This window comes from Phragmites australis, chromosome 1, assembly GCF_958298935.1.
Source record: "Phragmites australis chromosome 1, lpPhrAust1.1, whole genome shotgun sequence".
Taxonomy (NCBI): Eukaryota; Viridiplantae; Streptophyta; class Magnoliopsida; order Poales; family Poaceae; genus Phragmites; species Phragmites australis.
The window spans coordinates 14127714-14148463 of record NC_084921.1 but is presented as its reverse complement, the minus strand read 5'-3'; the positions used below and the strand labels follow the sequence as shown (position 1 = coordinate 14148463).

The following is a 20750-nucleotide window of genomic DNA, read 5'->3' as shown; positions in this document are numbered from 1 at the left end:
GATTGTAGTATAAAATAGGCTGAAAAAATAATGTGTTCACATGTCAATCATTTCAAAGATTTTCAATCTTTAGGGCATAAATGCCATCCGAAAGCTTGATCGTTCGAGAGTCGCTGATGATGAAATGATCCATTAGATCAAATCTTAGTAGGGCAAGGAGTTAAGTTTGACCAATAATAGAGGCTGCACAACCATCCAAGCCCGAGATCAAGTGGCCGCACAGCGCACGGTGTGAAACTGTGAAGTTTATCCTCACCGCGAGTGAGCGGAGAAAATCTCCAAGACCGACCGAAGACTCAGAACGAGTACACCGAGCTTTCCTTCTCTCCTCTCGCATCTGCGGCAGCTTCTCTTACCCTACGCGGCCACGGCTCGCCTGCGCCGCCGCCGCCTTCCCCCCGCCTCTGGGGAGCCTAAAGGTGATATTTTTACGCCGTACTCGCATTCCCCTTTGCCCAGTGCTTCCGAAAGCTTCTTAAGGGCGTCTATAGGGTGATCGTTCCACCAATCTCGCATCGGTGAACGCCTCCCGTGCGCATGACGCCCCGGCATGCCGCAGCCCGTTGCAACCGCCGTCGCAGTCTCCGGTGTGCCCTGGTGAAGCCCGGCGGCGGTTTGGGAGCAGTGTTACCTGGGCATCGTATCCAATTTTTTTTGCTGTTATTGGTTAGGTCTTCCCCCCTTTTGTTGTTAGTGCTTTGTGATATCTCAAATGAAAGTAAGTTTAAATCATAGTGCAACTCTTATTTTACTGATTCCTGATAGTTGATACTAAACACTTAAACAGGTGTCAGTTGCTTTGATCTAACCGTAGCTCCATGAAACTTTGTTCTCATGTTATTTGGAAATTCTTTGTTATTATTACTTTTTTCAATGGAGAAACACATTACTTATTGAGTTTTATTACAATCTGTATTCTGTTGTTGTTTTGGTATTCACGTGTTTAAAGGCACATTTTTGTTTAGGAAATTGTGTAGGTCTATCAGGTTACTAATGTCTACCATAGGGAATTAATCATTTGAAATTCGAACAAATCTTATTAGTTGCCAGTGCTTTGCCACATAATTTACGCCTATTTATTTTCTACGATTTAGATTCCTTACTTTTGGATATTTTTTATTTATTCTGCTGCTTATAAGAAAAAGGTGCTTCATCTCTCAGGTCTTGGCTAAGTTTGATCATGTCATGCTTTGCATGCTGTGGTGGCGAAGACACTCAAAGAGCACCTGATAACAGAGATCCATACCCTGGTGGCTACCCAGCAAGTAATGTTCCTCTGAATTATATATGTAACTTAGCACTTCCTTCAGCTGTTATCCAGCCTCATTTCTCATAATCCAAACTACTGTCTTTAGTATTTGACTGTAAAATTTTCCTGAATTATAATAAACCTTCAGGGAATGATGCTTATCGCACTGCTGATCCAACTCCCAAGGGTGCTCAACCTGTGAAAGTGCAGCCAATCGCAGTCCCCACTATTCCTGTAGAAGAAATTAGGGAGGTGACAAAGGGTTTTGGTGATGAAGCTTTGATTGGTGAAGGTTCTTTTGGCAGAGTGTATTTTGGTATCGTAAAAAATGGTAGAAGTGTGGCGATCAAAAAGTTAGATTCAAGTAAGCAGCCGGAACAAGAATTTTTGGCGCAGGTGTGCACCGATTTTGCCCATGAATTGTTCATCTTTGCTAGTTTTTCTGCTTCTTACAAAATGTGTCTACACTCTGCAGGTCTCCATGGTGTCAAGACTTAAGCACGACAATGTTGTGGAGTTACTTGGTTACTGTGTTGATGGAAACACCCGTATCCTTGCTTATGAATTTGCTATGATGGGTTCTCTTCACGATATGCTTCACGGTATGCCTCTCTATGCTTGTAAAATCCAGTGTTCTCCTTGTTGATAAGTTTTAAATCTATTATATACTTGAGCTTCTTTCCTGATACGTGATGAGTGTGAATTTTAACTCTGCAGGACGGAAAGGTGTGAAAGGAGCTCAGCCTGGTCCAGTCTTGTCTTGGACACATCGAGTGAAGATTGCTGTTGGAGCAGCAAAGGGCCTCGAGTATCTTCATGAGAAAGCGCAGCCTCGTATCATACACAGGGACATCAAGTCCAGCAACGTTCTTCTGTTTGATGATGATGTAGCTAAAATAGCTGATTTTGATTTGTCAAACCAAGCTCCTGATATGGCAGCTCGACTTCACTCGACCAGGGTTCTTGGAACATTTGGATATCATGCGCCTGAGTATGTGCAGTTCTCTTTTCAGTTTTATGAACAGCTTCCTGTAACCATTTTCTCTTAAATGTTAAAAACTTTGTTCTAGGTATGCGATGACTGGACAGCTTAGCTCTAAGAGTGATGTCTACAGTTTTGGAGTTGTTCTTCTGGAGCTCCTGACTGGAAGAAAGCCCGTGGACCATACATTACCAAGAGGACAGCAGAGCCTTGTGACATGGGTAAACATCTATATTGGCCATTATACATTCGCATAATCCTACAGTTAATAAGTTATCTTGCGTTTATGAAATATTTTACATTGTGTGCTGCTTTACTAACCAATGTGCTGACTATTTTAATGCCTGTAGGCAACTCCACGGCTTAGTGAGGACAAAGTGAGGCAATGTGTTGATTCAAGACTTGGAGGGGAATATCCTCCTAAATCTGTTGCAAAGGTATTAGAGGATATTTCGGCTCTAATTTGTGTGATCTTTAAATTGACTATTAGTGATGAGTTCTTTTCTCAGAGGCTACCAAAAGAAAATTAAGTCCTTTATGACAGTATCTACTTACATATGACATTGAATTATCAATAACCGATGGCATGTTAGTTGATTTTTCTTCCTCTGTTGTTGTGTACCCTCACTTGATGTTGAACTTTTAATTGCTTAATGGTTTTGAAACCATGTTCACCCCTTTTCCCTATTCCTTTTGTTCTTCAAATAGTTTGCAGCTGTTGCTGCACTGTGTGTGCAATATGAAGCGGATTTTCGACCAAACATGAGCATCGTCGTGAAGGCACTCCAGCCCCTCCTGAATGCACGTGCATCCAACCCTGGTGAACACACTGGATCATAATCTTCAATTTACTATTTGTGATGCAGAATATGCAGTGTCAAGGTTTTTCTGATCAGCTTTTTGCCTTAGTACCTCATTTGATTTTCTGATGTCATGCAGGATGAGTGAATGACTGCTCTTGCTTGTACCTGACGCAAGTATGCAATTCAAACAACTATGTAGCAATGAACATAGAAGTGTGGTTGTTGGCTTAATGTAGTTGACCTTGGATGTTGATCAGGATATAACTCCTTTCCTTTGGTCATTGTCAAATACAGTAATACAGTTCCTGGATGTTACCAACTAGTTTTTGTAGTTTGTACAATACCCGTACCCCGAGGGCCATTGCCAATAAACCATACGCCGATGTGCGATTCCATTTCATCTGTTGTCATTTTGATTTTTGGGCTAAAGTAGCCTAAGATTCGAAATGAATCTGTAAAATTCCTCATTGTAACCTCTGATCCAAACTATTCTGTAAAGTTCCTCGTTGCCTGTTACGGTTTGAAAGTTCATGCCCTGCCTGGAAAGACTAATTCGAACAACTATGTAGCAATGAAATAATATAGAAGTGTGGTTGTTGGCTTAATGTAGTTGACCTTGGATGTTGATCAGGATATAACTCCTTTCCTTTGGTCATTGTCGAATACAGTAATACAGTTCCTGGATGTTACCAACTAGTTTTTGTAGTTTGTACAATACCCGTACCCCGAGGGCCATTGCCAATAAACCATACGCCGATGTGCGATTCCATTTCATCTGTTGTCATTTTGATTTTTGGGCTAAAGTAGCCTAAGATTCGAAATGAATCTGTAAAATTCCTCATTGTAACCTCTGATCCAAACTATTCTGTAAAGTTCCTCGTTGCCTGTTACGGTTTGAAAGTTCATGCCCTGCCTGGAAAGACTAATTCGAACAACTATGTAGCAATGAAATAATATAGAAGTGTGGTTGTTGGCTTAATGTAGTTGACCTTGGATGTTGATCAGGATATAACTCCTTTCCTTTGGTCATTGTCGAATACAGTAATACAGTTCCTGGATGTTACCAACTAGTTTTTGTAGTTTGTACAATACCCGTACCCCGAGGGCCATTGCCAATAAACCATACGCCGATGTGCGATTCCATTTCATCTGTTGTCATTTTGATTTTTGGGCTAAAGTAGCCTAAGATTCGAAATGAATCTGTAAAATTCCTCATTGTAACCTCTGATCCAAACTATTCTGTAAAGTTCCTCGTTGCCTGTTACGGTTTGAAAGTTCATGCCCTGCCTGGAAAGACTAATTCGAACAACTATGTAGCAATGAAATAATATAGAAGTGTGGTTGTTGGCTTAATGTAGTTGACCTTGGATGTTGATCAGGATATAACTCCTTTCCTTTGGTCATTGTCGAATACAGTAATACAGTTCCTGGATGTTACCAACTAATTTTTGTAGTTTGTACAATACCCGTACCCTGAGGGCCATTGCCAATAAACCGTACGCTGATGTGCGATTCCATTTCATCTGTTATCGTTTTGATCTTTGGGCTAAAGTAGCCTCAGGTTCGAAATGAATCTGTAAAATTCCTCATTGTAACCTCTGATCCAAACTATTCTGTAAAGTTCCTCATTGCCTGTTACGGTTTGAAAGTTCATGCCCTGCCTGGAAAGACTAGTCTATAGTTCAGTTATCATCAAACAAGAACTTAGATGTCAATGCCTATTTTGCCTAGCGGTCTTGTAGTTAGCAAGGTATCACCATAATTTTTCAGGCATAACATTCTCCGGAGTCCGGACAGTGCAGCCACCGGAGGATCCAAGCTCTAGAATACCTGAAATAGCGTGTACAGAACAACAGTAATCGCTGCGGTAGATGCATTTGTCACAAGTCATTCTTTCCCAACTCATGGGCTCATGACACGTAGGCTATAATGTGGCTGAAACAGTATAGTCTTACTGATTTACCATGGACTGCGCAACAAAATTACATCGCAGGCCAGCAAATTTGGTCTGGAATCGTGAAGCAAAAATTGTTTGCTCCATGGCATGTTTATCTTCTAAACCATGAGCTAGCTATTGATCCTAACACTACGACATCTACGTCTGGATTTTTTGTACACAAAAACGAGACCAGGACACGAGTTCATCGCTTCGCCAGCGTAAATAGGGCCAACATTGACATGGAAGCTATGAGCTTAAAGACTGAGCTCTCCCAGAGGTTGTGCTTGTCGCCTGAGCCGCCGCCACTGGGCTGCTCCACGGCCACCTGATTTCTTAGTTTAAGAGATTTGTCCCTTTTCTTTCTTATCTGCGCAAAGAAAATGCAATTAAAAAAACCATCAGTAATATGAAAATACTTAACTTGCAGTAATAACCGCACTAGATTTGAATACAACCTCATATATATTTCAAGGTTTCAACAGTCAGCATTGCTGCAGGCTGTCAGCATCCATGCATAAGTTACCAGTTTGACTTGACTTGAACTTTGCAGTATTTGCTATTGGTTTAAGTGCAAGCAGGAGGGCTTCTATCATATGGTCTGGATTTTTTAATTTTATCATGGTTAATAAAATATTAGATGAATAAACAGTGAATCTTGCAGAGCTCATTCATCAGTTATCAGTTCTGACTTGGACATAAAAAAAATCTTGCATGTGTGATTGTTGACACCTGCATAGTAGATATGTTTCATATGATACGGTCATTTTCAGGCTACTTGGAACATTTGCATTTTTGTTTGATTATACATTTCCTGAAAATTGTTCTCTGAACAACAACAAACGTCAGAAATATTACCCTCTGGAGTTTCCACAACCGAGAACGTGGTTCTTGGAGGCCGAATTCAAGTTTCAGTACCTTCCTTTTCAGCTCCTGAACTGTCCTCCTATGCTTATCCAACTATTTGTGAACAACAGATCTCAGATTTAATAAAGGGATTCCATACCAACTGAGAGATATTCTCAAGTATCATTCATGATTCAAAGTAAGGTCTACCTGTGATTCCAGTTCCTTGCTTTTGTTTGTCCAGTGGGCAGATAGTACCATTATACCCACTCTCAGCTTGGCAATACCATCATCCTCAAGAATCAAATCCTTGTCAATGTTCTCACTGTTTGGTGAAACATCAGACATAATCTTCAGAAGCTCGTTATCGTTATCAAACCCAGATTTGGCAAATGCATCCGTGATGTCAGACTCGGTTCTCAAAGAGTAACCTTTGAGTTGCATTCGTGAGTAATCTCTGCCCTCGGGGTACCCATGAAGATGATTGACCTGCTCCGCTAAATTGTTCCCTGGAAGTTCGCGCTCACTCAGCGAATTGTCCTTATCATTCAGCTTTCCCAACAAGGATGAGCAATGCAGCAGCACTCTCATGGCTGACACGGCGGTGGCTTCTGCAGTAGCTTGGGTAACCGAAAGTTGTGATCTGAGACCATCCAACTCGTTATGATACTGTCAGTGAGAAGAATTTTCATTAGTGAGCTACTAGCTGATTTGAATCGCAACTCATGGAACGGCGAGGACAAGAAATAGACAAAAAAAATAGAACATTGGCATGAAGACATCAGTACATCACCATTACATAGGTCGTGGAGAGTGTAGAAGTTACAGGATTCTTTCCTCCATCACTGAATAGTAGACGGTCGCTGAGTTATAAGCTAATCCACTAACCGATCGTACCAGAATTACATGAGAAAATGGTTACGTTATGTGAAACTGGTTGAGGCGCAAATGAAATAACAAGTTGTATGTGCGTAAAGATGCATAAAAGCATGGCATATCAGCACTTTAGATACCATAGACAATAATTTCAGTGCCATTTCATCAACATAAACAGCAAGCAAAATTAGTTCATCACTAACAGTAAGCAAACAAGAGTGCAAGACAGCTTCAGAACAAGAACAGATTCTTGGAAAGCAAAAATCTTGCAGAACAATGGCATGGCAGCAAGTGGAGCGAGCACAAGGGGAGATGATCACCTGTTCAGTGCTACATAGCGATAAACGCAGCAGCTCATCTTTGTCCTCTAAGCATTTCTGCAGCTTCCACACCTCCTCCTCTAAGTTTCTTGCCTTCAACTCGGCAACCTTTCATTAATTTTTTAATTCATTGCAACTGTCACGAAGAGCACCAAAACTTCCAAATTACACAGAATCAAACATACCTTTCTAGTTTCTGATTCCTGAGCAAATAGCAGTTCCTGTGAAGCAAGCTTGTTCCTGGCATCCTTGAGCTCTGCAGCCATTGAAGTCACTTTCTTCCTCAAGCTCAGCTTCTTATCAACAAGATCCCTCAACAGTGGATCCAACTCAAGCGAACAAGATGGAATCGCTGCCTTCTCTGAAACTGGCATCGCTAAGGACCATGAAATGTCTGTTCGATATTTGCAAACACAACAGGCATGAAAAGCCAACAAAAAGGCTTTATTCTTGAAAATATTAAATTCTGTTGAAGAGGAAGCAGGAGGCCTCACGGCATCACGATGGCAAGGCTAATAGAAGGAAGCTGAGCTCTTCTTTGACAAGAAGGAAGTATCCAACACTTTCTGCAACCTGCAAGAACCCCTAGTGGAAGCTTCTCTAGTTCCCTCCTCCATTAGCCAGCATGGTCCAATTCAGTAGTTTTTGCTAAACGAACAGCAATCCGGTTTGATGCGATCCTAACAAAAAGGGACAATAACTGTGCTTGCTGCATGAAACGTGCTGGAGCAATGAGCCAAAGCTTCTGAACCTAAATCTCTCGCTTTCTTTGGATCAAGACCACAAACTTGTGTGGAGCCAGAAAATTGCAACTAAATGACAGACATGTTGCTTTCATTAGCCATTCCAAATAATTCTGTGGTGGTGATGAGGGAGCGAAAACATACCAGTGTATTGTTCATATGATCCATTAACATGTTATGACTGAGAAGTTCACTTGTGATCAATCAGCATGTCTTCAGTGTAAGAAATGGCCTTTCAGCATAGTGACGAAAATAATCGAACTTTTTATGAACATAAGATAATTTGAGGAAATAGAGTTGGCAAGGAAATAATCACCTCCACTGAATTTTCCCAAAAGTGCAAGACCGCAGGTATAACAAGATCATATATTTCACATTTTCATTATCAACTTTACAAGTCCTGGTGGAGGCATCAATCTTAGTAAAATCAAGCAAACATTTATATGACTCACAAGATTTTTGATTACCACCAGCTGCTCCCCGTATCCTCCAACTTGTAATAAGATACATTTCCTGTGCATAGACTATGAATAAGTATGGTACAAGCCAAACTACCTAGTTCAAATCCAATCTTGAATGTCGGGAAAATGGATCGATCAGTTCACTCAGAAACTCACGAGAAATTCGCTCAAGCTCACTGTCAGCCAGAATCTCGAACTGACGAACGTCAGTGCGTTGTCGACAATAACTCAAGCAGACAAGAATTCAGAGAGATTTTTGTGCCGCACTCGATGCGACGTTTTCTTGATTTAGCTTGAGAATAAATAGAATAGAGATACAAGGTAGTGGTAGATGATGCTGATATGCGTGCCATAATCACCAGGATCGTGCCATCCCACGATCTGATCACGTCGCGCATATAGGTACCGAAACAGACGGAAATTCAGAGAAAAAAACATCCTGACAAACTACTGAACCAAAAAACAAGCTAAGCAACCTAAACAAGCGCCGAGTGGAAGAAGTGGCAAGGATTGGATCCTGTCAATCCCCCCCCCCCCCCCCCAATACTTGCACCAGTTTATTTGAGATCAATAACGCCCACCCTTCCGCATTGATTCAGAAATCTGACACGGCCAAGTGACTTGATGAGCATATCAGCGAACTGATCTTCAGAGCCGATGTACTCTAGGTCGACCTTGCCTTCTTCAATGCAGCTTCGTATGAAGTGAAACTTTGTATCAATGTGTTTACTCCGATCATGAAAGACTGGATTCTTGCTCAATGCAATAGCTGATTTGTAATCGACCTTGAGCTTCGGTGTTCCTTGTATTTGTCCCAGGATTTCTTCCAGCAGACGGTTGATCCATACTCCATGACAAGCAGCAACTGTAGCAGCTATATAGTCTACTTCACAAGATGATAACGCTACTACTCGCTGCTTCTGAGACTGCCATGAGATGGGATTTTTACCAAGAAAGAAGATGATGCCCGAAGTACTCCTCCGATCATTAATATCGTCTGCTAAATCAGAGTCATTGTATCCTGTCAGACAAACACCATCAGGACCTCCTTCTGAATACTTGAGGCCATATCCAATTGTGTCGGCTATATATCATAGCAAATGCTCCACAGTAGAGAGATGCTCTTGTCTGGAATCCTCCATAAATCGACTCACATACCCTACTGCAAAAGTGATATCCGGCCTAGTGTGCACAAGGTACCTCAACCCACTGATCAGACTTCGATAGTGTGTTGCACCACCTTGTGACCTGAGCTTGCCTTAGATAGCTTCAAACGAGCTTCCATAGGTGTTTGGCATGGATTACATCTTGCCAATCCAGCTCTCTCAACCAGCTTCTTTGCATAAGCTGCCTAACAGAGAATGGTTTCTTCAGACTTTTGCCTCACTTCAATGCCCAGGTAATGAGAGAGAAGACCGAGATCACTCATCTTGAAAATCTTTATCATGTCCCATTTGAACTTGCTGATGACACTCTCATTTGACCCTGTGATGATCAATTCGTCAACATATACACCGATGATCAACCGAGAACCATCCTTCTAATGTGTATAGACAGCATGTTCAGTACTGCTTTTCTGAAAACCTAGATTAAGCAGACTTGTATTAAGCTTGGAGTTCCATGTTCGGGGGCTTGACGAAGACCATACAATGCTTTCTGAAGCTTCAACACTTCGCATGGATGCTTCTCATTAACAAAGCCTAGCGGCTGCTCAACATAAATCTCCTCCTGTAGATCCCTATTGAGGAACGCTGTTTTCACATTCATATGATACACCCGCCACTTGTGATGCACTGCAACTGCAATCAGCAGCCGTACTGTAATACTGAATTGTTTGGGAAAAAAAAAGAGAGAGTTGACCAAATTTTGACTTTTTGATCCGTGGCTCGTATCGACGATCGGAGACCGTGGTTGCGTTCATCTCGTCGAGACGAACCCATTTTGCTATTCATACGTCCATTCCGGGCACTTTGAAACCCGTAGCGAGCCCAATAAATTCAGACCGTTCGTTGTTTTAAAAAAAATAAAATAAAAGAAAGGATAAATACTGGATCGATCCATCCAGACTCTTCACGTCGTGTGTTTCTCTCTCTCTCTCGCGAACTCTCTTTCTCCTGTTGCTTTGCCGCCGCTGCGCTGCTCCTGCCGCGGCGCCGCTGCTTGCTTGCGCCAACACGCCGCCGCCGGCCGCCGCTGCGTCGAGCCGCCGGTCGCCGCCACGTCGCGCCGAGCACCGGACGCCGTCGCTCCCGCACACGACGCTGTCGCCGTCCGCCGGCTAGCGCAGCCTGCATCGCCGGACTGCGCGCCGCCACTGCCGTGCACCGCTGCTGGCCGCTGTGCGCCGCCGTGCGTCGCCGTATAGGCAAGCCAGCAGCAACCGGCCGAAGAAAACCAGTGCAACACGGAAGAAGAAGCCAGGAGAAGAAGAAGGAAGAAAAGAAAGAGAAAAGAAAAAAGAAGAAGAAAAGGAAAAAAAAAAGAAAAGGGGAAAAAGTTGGAAATTTTCAAAATTTCGTCGAATTCTTCGTCAAACTTTCGAAGGCGAATTTTCGGTAATTTCTGGACGACTGTGGTTTGATTAAATCAAATCAATCAATTCCTGTCGTATTATTTCATGTGATTAATAGTCTGTTTCGTTTCGATAATCATTATTGATTCGAAGATACGACATCCGAGTCGAATTATTCTTTTCGTTCATCGAAGCGAAGTCTAATTAGTGAGATTTTAGTTCGACTCTGGATTGAAAATAGTGTATCATTTCATGTGATACAATTGTCTGTTCAGTTTTTCGGAATGTAGGCGTATACGTGACGTTTTCAGACGTAGAATTGACGCTTCATATTTTATGTGTTTTAAATGTGTTTTAGTTCTGATAGTATGCCTGTACAGGTGATACTATTTCCGGACGTTCTTGATCGAATTTTCTTCATCGTCGGTAAAGGCAAGTGAATGTATTGTATGACTATGCTTTAACCTAATATTGGGTTGCCTACATTGTTTAATTACAGTGCATTCATCTAATCTGAATGACTGATTCTGGACTGAGTACTATGTTGTTTACGTTTCCAGAAGTTTACTCGATGATTGATTTATGAAGTGCAGTAGGCACAATATGCCATTCTGCAGTTGTTCATTAGTGTTGTATGCGATGTTTTTTTTGAAGTCTCAAGCATATTCCGGAAGTTATGTTGGTTATGCTTGAAGCACGTCATACATATATGTCTCATGCATTGGAAGTTTGTCGTCGTCTTCTGGCCGCGACCGTACCGGTACAGTACCGTATGTCACCCGAGAAGGGGTACGGTGCACACCCTTACGTTACCCGAGGAGGGGTAAGGGTGAGAAGAGCATGTCATGTGCATGGTTATGTCTTCTTGTGAAATTCAATGAATTATTCATATCAAATCTTATTTCCTTTAATTAGCGTGTATATAGATATATATGCGGCTCTGAAGGCTTATACCAACCGAATGTTAAAATGTTTAATGTTATCGTTGGATTTGCTTAGTCATAACTGTTTCTCCTGGTGTTGGCGGTCTGTTTCATTACTAGTTTCTATTTAGAATTGTTAGCATATTCAACTGTGGCTAAATAGTTTTTTGTTAAAGTACCTTTCACTTGCTGAGATTTTCGAATCTCACCCGTATTTTCTTTACAGGTATGTTTAGATGTTGACGTGCATTTTGGGGATGGATCTCGGTAGCTGCACACACTAACTTATCACGATGTCGATAGCTCAACCGGTGTATACAAGTGGTGTGTCTGATGGTCCGTCGTTTGTTTTTGTTTATGTTGTGGTACGACGCTGGTAGCGTCATGGCGGACTCTATATATATGCTGGTTATATCTGTTTCTGCTTGCCTGTGATATTTCTTTTGGTCAGTTATACCTCTCTATAGAGGAAATACTGCCAAAATTTCCTTTTTTATATATAAATAGGCTTGGTTGTAAAGTAGGGTGTTACAGCTTGGTATCAGAGCCTAGGCTTTAGATCCTAGGTAATGGAATGACGAACCTGACACACTTGCACAAATAGGATGGGTATGGGATGCATTTCATTGCATACGTCTTGTTTATCTTTGTTCGCTTATGTTCGCTATCTCAGATAAGTACTATTGAAGTTACTTGTTTGATTATCTATATATTCTTTAGTGTTTTATCATTGATCTATATTGTTAAGTTGTTGGAGTCAGTTCTGTTGGAAGGGTGAAATAGTCAAGGCGTTAAAATGGTTACCTTGGTCATTAGAACCTGAGAAGCTTCAGAGGATCAATAGCATATTTTTTTTTATATGGCACTGCAGATGGGTTAAGTGGAGGGCCCCCATGATGCCTTTTCTGCATTGCCAGGTGAGGTTGACCAAGAGTTAGGTTTGCGATCCAATTATCCACATATAGAGCGAATATTTTGGGTACGAGATGGACTGGCCCCCATGTCGTTGACCCTAACTATTCGTTCTCGGAATATTGGAGAAATGGATCGATGTGTGCCTTACCATAGAAGATAAGGTGTTAATGTTTTCAACCTAACCATTAGAATGGTGTAGGATTTCTTTTTCCCATGAAGTCGGGGTGATCTTTTTGCCGATTGTGTGAAGATGTGTTGATAGTGAGATCCTAATAAGGTTCTGGGAGTTTTTCTAATCTTTTGCTAGACTTGTACCCTAGTTGTTGATGTGTTGAGGGTTAGTTAACACCTCGTGTTTAAGTTGAAATGTTTACATATCTTATGTGTCAGTTTCTTTAATATCTGAGAATAATCTTTTGTGGTTGGAATATCTATGCATGTTTTTGAAATGATTATTTGAGGTAGTTATTTTGTTAAGTTAGCCTTTGTGGAATAGTCTACTGGCTATGGGAGTTGGAGTTATTGATTGCGTTGAAACAACCGATTTGCATCGAAGTGATGCTAATGGAGTGACACCTTCCTTAAGGATGCATCAGTTATTTCAGACCTGTTTTGTGAGGTTTCACAATTGAAATACCTAAGGTTGACCCTTGTGGGGCTGAGGTAGAGATTTTGGTTGAATCGTGTTATATTTCTGATATCGCTTAGCTAAACCTGTCATCTTTGACATGGGGATTCGTTTGCTTTGAAGCTTGAAGCTAAGAATATACTTGGGTTATAGAAGAATTGGCGTTATGAAGGGTTTGTTGAATAGTCTATGACCTATAACATCATGATAGGATGCTATATTGGCTTGTCACCATTGGAGCATTATTAATTGAACCTGGTGAGCTTTGCTCGTTGAGTGAATATTGAAATTTAAGGTCGCCTGAACTTTTCCTGACCTAATAACCGAAGGTGTTGTTAGGGCTTGTCGTGGTGTTTTATCGACATATTTTTAACATGATCCGTTCTAGAACTTTGTTTCTTGTTGGCTCTTGTGGAGTGAATGAAGTTAAAGAAGTAATTGACTAGTTTCTGACTTGAAAGTTTTGAATTTCTGTTGGTGACCCAGTTTTCTCTAAGAATGGAGATTTGACTGAGAGTTGCCTGAGTGGGTTTACATACTGGAAGTTTGCCTCTATTGGGAGTAAGTCTATCTAAACCCTGGTTCAAGGGAAGAGAGTTGTAAAAGTGGAGTTCATTCCGGAATTTAAGTGCTGAGATTAGAGTTATGTTTGGGAGCTAAGGGTTGCTTCCCTGTTTAAAGGAGTGTTGTGAAAGAGGATGAACCGTTGGGGTGTATCTTTGTAGTTTGTTTGCTGTTTAGGAGAGGGTATGCCTTCTAAGGACCCGGAGAGAAGCATTGTATGCTAACGCTCAACCCGTTGATGGTAAATTGGTGTTGCAAATGGTGCTTGCTAAACTAAATTCGCAAAATAATTAAATTGGAGTTGGATTAACAAGGTTGAGTTTGCAGAAGTCATATTTTCAACCCTCTCCATGAGCCTTCCGCAGTGATCATCCTGTCGGTTAGATTAACCGATGTCTTTGCAACTTTTGAGGAGGATGTGTTTTGCATGCAATTTTACTTTGAAGAATTTGTGGCGTGGTTACCAATAGTATGACTGTCCTAGGAATGTGAGCAAGATGTGAAGTTCTTTAGTATGCCAGTTTGGCATGTTTCTGAATGTACCGGTCAACACAGCTTACCTATTGGTGCAACTGCCTCTGGATGGAAGTGTTTTGGTATTCAAGATGGAAAGTGCAAGTCTAAACCTGTACCATGAAGGACAAGTCGTTAGATGTTTTGGAAGGATTGAATTAGGCAAGTGGTTGTAATCTCCTGATCACCCCTTCTAGACTTGGTGATATATCGGGATGAGAATGACCAACTAAAGGTTTATATTCCTATTGGGGGTTTCGACCCGAGTTTGTGGAGTTAGCCAAACAATATTTTTGATGTGCTTGCATCCACCAAAAAGGATGTTTCTGGGCAACTAATGCCTTGGTTTTAGAACTAGTCGAAGAGAGTGTCTCATAATTGGTTGGTATAGTATTAGTAGAAATGTTGTGTGTTCTTGGATTCGTTTTCCCTTCTAAGAGTGAGAAGGCAACGGAATGGTAAAGATCGTCCAATGTAACCGAGATTCAGAGTTTTCTTGGATTCGCTGGCCATTACTGACATTTTATACAAGGTTTTCTTTTATTGCAAAGCCTATGATTAGACTTACCGAGAAGTGTGTTCCATTTGTATGGACTGATGAATGTGAGGTCAGTTTCCAAACATTAAAGAATAAGTTGGTGAACGCTCCTATTTTGGCTTTGCCCAAGAGTGGTAAGCGTTTCATAGTTTACACTGATGTTTCTCGAATTGGACTTGGCTGTGTCCTTATGCAAGAAGGTCGGGTAATTGCATATGCTTCTAGACAATTGAAAACTCATGAACAGAATTATCCCACTCATGATTTAGAATTGGCTGTAGTGGTTTTTGCCTTGAAGAGTTGGAGGCATTACCTGTATGGTGAGTCATGTGATATTTTCACTGATCATAAGAGTCTCAAGTACATTTTCACTCAAAGAGATCTGAATTTGAGACAACGAAGATGGTTAGAATTAATCGAAGATTATGATCTGACGATTCAGTATCATCCCAGAAAGGCAAATGTGGTAGCTGACGCCCTTAGTAGAACAGGTGTACCTAAAGCAATAATGTCTTTATATTCAGACTTGGATCGGATCAGGATATCTTTTTGTTTTGCTGGCACTGTGCAGATAGAAACTCAAATGATCATCCAATCTGCTATACCTGAACGTGTACGTGAAGCTCAACAGCATGATCATCTTCTTTTAGAAGTTCGAAAGAGAATTTCAGCAGGAGGATCAAAAGAGTTTAGTGTGGATGAGCATGGTGCAATACGTTTTAGAGGACGTCTCTGTGTACCACAGAAGACAGATGTGAAAATGGATATATTGAGAAAAGCTCACCGGACTCCTTATACAATTCATCCGGGGGGAACCAAAATGTATCGAGATCTAAAGCAAAATTTTCGGTGGAAAAGGATGAAAGTGGATATTGCTAAGTATGTTGCGGCTTGTGGTTTCTGCCAACAAGTAAAGGTTGAGCATAAAAGACCTGCGGGATTAATGCAATCCTTAGAAATTCCAGAATGAAAATAGGAACATATCACTATGGACTTTGTTGTTGGGTTGCCTCGTTCACCTCGAGGCAGAGATGCTATTTGGGTTGTCATGGATAGGCTTACAAAAATCTACACATTTCATTCCAATGAAGACAACCAGTTCGGCACATGATTTGGCTCCCTTGTATATCAGGGAAATAGTGAGGTTGCATGGTGTGCCAAATTCGATCATTTCAGATCGGGATTCCAAATTTGTATCCCAGTTTTAGCAGAGTTTGCTTATAATAATAGCTATCAAGCAAGTATTCGGATGGCTCCTTTTGAGACCTTGTATGACCGAAGGTGTGTTTCCCCTTTGTGTTGGGATTTTGTTGGAGAGAGATCACGTCTTGGTCCGGATATGGTTCAGCAAACATCAGAAAAGGTGCACCAAATATGTCAGAACCTGTTGGCTGCTCAAAGTCGACAGAAGAGCTATGCAAATATCCGGAGACGAGACCTTGAATTTTCAATTGGTGACTATATTCTTCTCAGAGTGTCGCCAACCAAAAGTGTTGTACGTTTTGGTATCTCTGGGAAGCTTAACCCGAGGTACATTGGTCCATTTCTAATCACAGCTCGAGTAGGCAGTTTGGAATACCATCTTGAGTTACCAGACTCAATGAGTGGAGTACATAATGTCTTCCATGTTTCTATGCTAAGAAAATATCTGACAGACCCGGAGCATAAAGTTGATGTGGAATCAATCACGATAGAGAAAGATCTGACCGTAAAGTACCACCCGGTACGTATCCTGGATTCCTCAGAGCGAGTTACGAGGAGGAGGACTATCAAGTTTGTGAGAGTCCTTTGGACAAATCAAACAGAACGAGAAGCAACTTGGGAACTCGAAGAACAAATGCGCAAGAAGTATCCTGAGCTCTTTGAGACTGGAGTCATAAGTTTTGAAGTATTTTACCTCTGTTCCATAGTGCCATGGAAGCGGCAGAATTCGGGGACGAATTCCTTTAAGGGGGGAAGAATGTAATACTGAATTGTTTGGGAAAAAAAAAGAGAGAGTTGACCAAATTTTGACTTTTTGATCCGTGGCTCGTATCGACGATCGGAGACCGTGGTTGCGTTCATCTCGTCGAGACGAACCCATTTTGCTATTCATACGTCCATTCCGGGCACTTTGAAACCCGTAGCGAGCCCAATAAATTCAGACCGTTCGTTGTTTTAAAAAAAATAAAATAAAAGAAAGGATAAATACTGGATCGATCCATCCAGACTCTTCACGTCGTGTGTTTCTCTCTCTCTCTCGCGAACTCTCTTTCTCCTGTTGCTTTGCCGCCGCTGCGCTGCTCCTGCCGCGGCGCCGCTGCTTGCTTGCGCCAACACGCCGCCGCCGGCCGCCGCTGCGTCGAGCCGCCGGTCGCCGCCACGTCGCGCCGAGCACCGGACGCCGTCGCTCCCGCACACGACGCTGTCGCCATCCGCCGGCTAGCGCAGCCTGCATCGCCGGACTGCGCGCCGCCACTGCCGTGCACCGCTGCTGGCCGCTGTGCGCCGCCGTGCGTCGCCGTATAGGCAAGCCAGCAGCAACCGGCCGAAGAAAACCAGTGCAACACGGAAGAAGAAGCCAGGAGAAGAAGAAGGAAGAAAAGAAAGAGAAAAGAAAAAAGAAGAAGAAAAGGAAAAAAAAAAAGAAAAGGGGAAAAAGTTGGAAATTTTCAAAATTTCGTCGAATTCTTCGTCAAACTTTCGAAGGCGAATTTTCGGTAATTTCTGGACGACTGTGGTTTGATTAAATCAAATCAATCAATTCCTGTCGTATTATTTCATGTGATTAATAGTCTGTTTCGTTTCGATAATCATTATTGATTCGAAGATACGACATCCGAGTCGAATTATTCTTTTCGTTCATCGAAGCGAAGTCTAATTAGTGAGATTTTAGTTCGACTCTGGATTGAAAATAGTGTATCATTTCATGTGATACAATTGTCTGTTCAGTTTTTCGGAATGTAGGCGTATACGTGACGTTTTCAGACGTAGAATTGACGCTTCATATTTTATGTGTTTTAAATGTGTTTTAGTTCTGATAGTATGCCTGTACAGGTGATACTATTTTCGGACGTTCTTGATCGAATTTTCTTCATCGTCGGTAAAGGCAAGTGAATGTATTGTATGACTATGCTTTAACCTAATATTGGGTTGCCTACATTGTTTAATTACAGTGCATTCATCTAATCTGAATGACTGATTCTGGACTGAGTACTATGTTGTTTACGTTTCCAGAAGTTTACTCGATGATTGATTTATGAAGTGCAGTAGGCACAATATGCCATTCTGCAGTTGTTCATTAGTGTTGTATGCGATGTTTTTTTTGAAGTCTCAAGCATATTCCGGAAGTTATGTTGGTTATGCTTGAAGCACGTCATACATATATGTCTCATGCATTGGAAGTTTGTCGTCGTCTTCTGGCCGCGACCGTACCGGTACAGTACCGTATGTCACCCGAGAAGGGGTACGGTGCACACCCTTACGTTACCCGAGGAGGGGTAAGGGTGAGAAGAGCATGTCATGTGCATGGTTATGTCTTCTTGTGAAATTCAATGAATTATTCATATCAAATCTTATTTCCTTTAATTAGCGTGTATATAGATATATATGCGGCTCTGAAGGCTTATACCAACCGAATGTTAAAATGTTTAATGTTATCGTTGGATTTGCTTAGTCATAACTGTTTCTCCTGGTGTTGGCGGTCTGTTTCATTACTAGTTTCTATTTAGAATTGTTAGCATATTCAACTGTGGCTAAATAGTTTTTTGTTAAAGTACCTTTCACTTGCTGAGATTTTCGAATCTCACCCGTGTTTTCTTTACAGGTATGTTTAGATGTTGACGTGCATTTTGGGGATGGATCTCGGTAGCTGCACACACTAACTTATCACGATGTCGATAGCTCAACCGGTGTATACAAGTGGTGTGTCTGATGGTCCGTCGTTTGTTTTTGTTTATGTTGTGGTACGACGCTGGTAGCGTCATGGCGGACTCTATATATATGCTGGTTATATCTGTTTCTGCCTGCCTGTGATATTTCTTTTGGTCAGTTATACCTCTCTATAGAGGAAATACTGCCAAAATTTCCTTTTTTATATATAAATAGGCTTGGTTGTAAAGTAGGGTGTTACACGTACTGAGTCGAGTCTTGCCACGGGCTTGACGATTTCTTCAAAATCCACGCCTTGCCGCTGCGTGTATCCCTTCGTGACCAAACAGGCTTTATGCCAGACCACGTTGCCCAGTTCATCCCGTTTGATCTTGTAGACCCATTTGAGTCCAATGGCGTGTCGATCTGCTAGAAGGTTAACAAGATCCCAGGTCCGGTTTGCTTCAATTGAAGCCAATTCATCTAGCATAGCTTGCCTCCACCCGTGATGGCGGTCGGCCTCACTAAAATTTGCTGGTTCTTCATCTACTGATAGCGGAAGCTCGTCTGACAATAGGAGTTCATCGAAACCGAGTTCCTGGGGCATCAGGCCTAGCAGAGATGCCAATCCGATGAGATTGTCATTGCGGCGGAACCGTAATGGAGCATCGTCATGCTCCACATCCAACGAAGGCATGTTTGAGGGTGGCGAGGCAAACTCCATACCATGGGACACCGAGCTCGCTTGTGATGGTATGTTTGGCTCCACTGTGCTCCTCCCACGCTAAGCACTCATAGCACCTGGTGCCGTTCTCAAACCTGCGTCCAAAATGACTGAGGTGAGTTCAACGCTGAAGGGCTCCCTAGAGTTGTTCATTGCCTTGCCATCTTTGATCTAGTCCCAGCACAGGGATTCATCGAAGACTGCATCGTGCGTCACATGAACTCAGTCACCGACTGGATCATACACTCTGTATGCTTTCAATCCAGCCTCATAACCAAGGAGCACCATTGGTGTACTCTGATCCTCCAACTTTTTAGATTTGGCCGCACCACCTTAACCAAATGTACAGAAGTAATGCACTGGGGGTTTCATTCCATACCAGGCTTCGTAAGGCATTCTGCCTGGAACGCTTTTCGTCGGTGCCTAATTGAGAATGTGAACGGAAGTAGTCACTGCTTCTCCCCAAAAATTCCCCGGCACCCGACTTGCCTTCATCATGCACCGCACCATCTTGAGCACAGTTTGATTCCTCCTTTCCACGACGCCATTCTGTTAGGGAGAATAAGCCACAATGAGTTGCCATCGGACATTGATTGCCATGCAGTGTTCGTCAAACTCGCGCACCGTGAACTCACCGTCGTGGTCCGTCTGCAGAGCGCCCAGCCGGAGTCCAGACTCCAGCTATGTGGTTTCTTGGAATGCCTTGATGGCCACCGATGCCTAGTCCTTGGTGCTCAGCAGGGTGATCCACATGCACTTACTCCGATCGTTGACGAGCAGCGAGAAGTACTTCCTTCTGCTCGGAGTCACCGGCATGACCAAACCGCACAGATCTCCATGGACCAGCTTGAGGTTTCGCCCAGCCTGATAGTGAGCTTCCTTGGGGAATGGACTCCATCGTTGTTTCCCAGCAAGGCAGCTATCACAGAGTTGGTCAACCTGCTCGATTCTCGGCAACCCTCTCACTAGCTCCTTCTGCGTGAGCTCCCTAAGCCCCTTGAAACTCAGGTGCCCGAAGCAAGTGTGCCACTACCATGCGTCCTCATTGCTCCGCATCGAGAGGCAAATTGGCCGCACAATGTTTAGGTTCAATGTGTACAACCGGGACGGTGATCGTTTCACCTTTGCGAGGAGTTGATGATGTTCATCCCTGATGCGTAGGTAGCCATCGCTGATGTGAACTTGGCAGCCTGACTCATCCTATTGCCCGATGCTGACGATGTTCACCATGAGATGGGGAATGAAGTAGACTCCAGTGAGTGTGTGATGTTCACCGTTCTTGCACGTGAACAGGATGATGTCACGCCCCTCGATGTTGACGACCGATCTATCTCCGAAGCGCACGGTTCCATGAACACCGGAGTCGAG

The 20750-nt window shown here is 42.5% G+C and overlaps 2 protein-coding genes and 2 long non-coding RNA genes across 7 annotated transcripts; 3 read left to right on the top strand and 1 right to left on the bottom strand.

Annotated features, from left to right (window-relative positions):
- Positions 1–259: 259 nt before the first annotated feature.
- On the top strand, positions 260–4308 carry LOC133910610 (pto-interacting protein 1-like). 3 transcript variants are annotated; one of them, XM_062352958.1, is made up of 9 exons: positions 260–419; positions 1162–1265; positions 1398–1645; positions 1725–1851; positions 1967–2240; positions 2320–2452; positions 2582–2668; positions 2940–3051; positions 3171–4308. In XM_062352958.1, the coding sequence occupies exons 2-9, from the start codon at positions 1181–1183 to the stop codon at positions 3173–3175; spliced, it is 1071 nt and encodes a 356-aa protein (XP_062208942.1). In that variant the 5' UTR covers positions 260–419; positions 1162–1180; the 3' UTR covers positions 3176–4308. The 3 variants fall into 3 exon arrangements, with proteins under 3 accessions (XP_062208942.1, XP_062208933.1, XP_062208939.1); XM_062352949.1 differs by lacking the exon at positions 3171–4308 and having other exon boundaries at positions 2940–3071; XM_062352955.1 differs by lacking the exons at positions 260–419; positions 3171–4308 and adding an exon at positions 477–666 and having other exon boundaries at positions 2940–3071.
- Positions 4309–4964: 656 nt separating this feature from the next.
- LOC133910595 (nuclear envelope-associated protein 2-like) lies at positions 4965–7740 on the bottom strand. Of its 2 annotated transcripts, none has more exons than XM_062352940.1 (6): positions 7507–7740; positions 7198–7406; positions 7013–7120; positions 6027–6485; positions 5829–5930; positions 4965–5340 (listed from the first exon to the last, which is right to left on the bottom strand). In XM_062352940.1, exons 2-6 carry the CDS (start codon positions 7384–7386, stop codon positions 5176–5178), a joined length of 1023 nt encoding a protein of 340 aa, XP_062208924.1. In that variant the 5' UTR covers positions 7387–7406; positions 7507–7740; the 3' UTR covers positions 4965–5175. The 2 variants fall into 2 exon arrangements, with proteins under 2 accessions (XP_062208924.1, XP_062208929.1); XM_062352945.1 differs by having other exon boundaries at positions 7198–7379.
- Positions 7741–10060: 2320 nt separating this feature from the next.
- On the top strand, positions 10061–12088 carry LOC133910633 (uncharacterized). Its single transcript, XR_009908552.1, has 2 exons — positions 10061–10771; positions 11878–12088. It is a non-coding gene; the product is annotated as an uncharacterized LOC133910633 (long non-coding RNA).
- A 5338-nt stretch (positions 12089–17426) lies between these two features.
- LOC133887923 (uncharacterized) lies at positions 17427–18802 on the top strand. The gene is made up of 2 exons (XR_009903673.1): positions 17427–17508; positions 18615–18802. It is a non-coding gene; the product is annotated as an uncharacterized LOC133887923 (long non-coding RNA).
- The last annotated feature ends 1948 nt before the right edge of the window (positions 18803–20750 follow it).

Excerpts from the sequence above, each read along its gene's own strand:
- LOC133910610 (XM_062352949.1), top strand. The coding sequence starts at position 1,181 with ATGTCATGCTTTGCATGCTGTGGTGGCGAAGACACTCAAAGAGCACCT. Across the intron at positions 2,241-2,319 it reads TTTGGATATCATGCGCCTGA|GTATGCGATGACTGGACAGC; the intron begins GTATGTGCAGTT and ends ACTTTGTTCTAG. Across the intron at positions 2,453-2,581 it reads AGCAGAGCCTTGTGACATGG|GCAACTCCACGGCTTAGTGA; the intron begins GTAAACATCTAT and ends TAATGCCTGTAG.
- LOC133910595 (XM_062352940.1), bottom strand. The coding sequence starts at position 7,386 with ATGCCAGTTTCAGAGAAGGCAGCGATTCCATCTTGTTCGCTTGAGTTG. Across the intron at positions 7,121-7,197 it reads AGGAATCAGAAACTAGAAAG|GTTGCCGAGTTGAAGGCAAG; the intron begins GTATGTTTGATT and ends AATTAATGAAAG. Across the intron at positions 6,486-7,012 it reads CGCTATGTAGCACTGAACAG|TATCATAACGAGTTGGATGG; the intron begins GTGATCATCTCC and ends TCTCACTGACAG.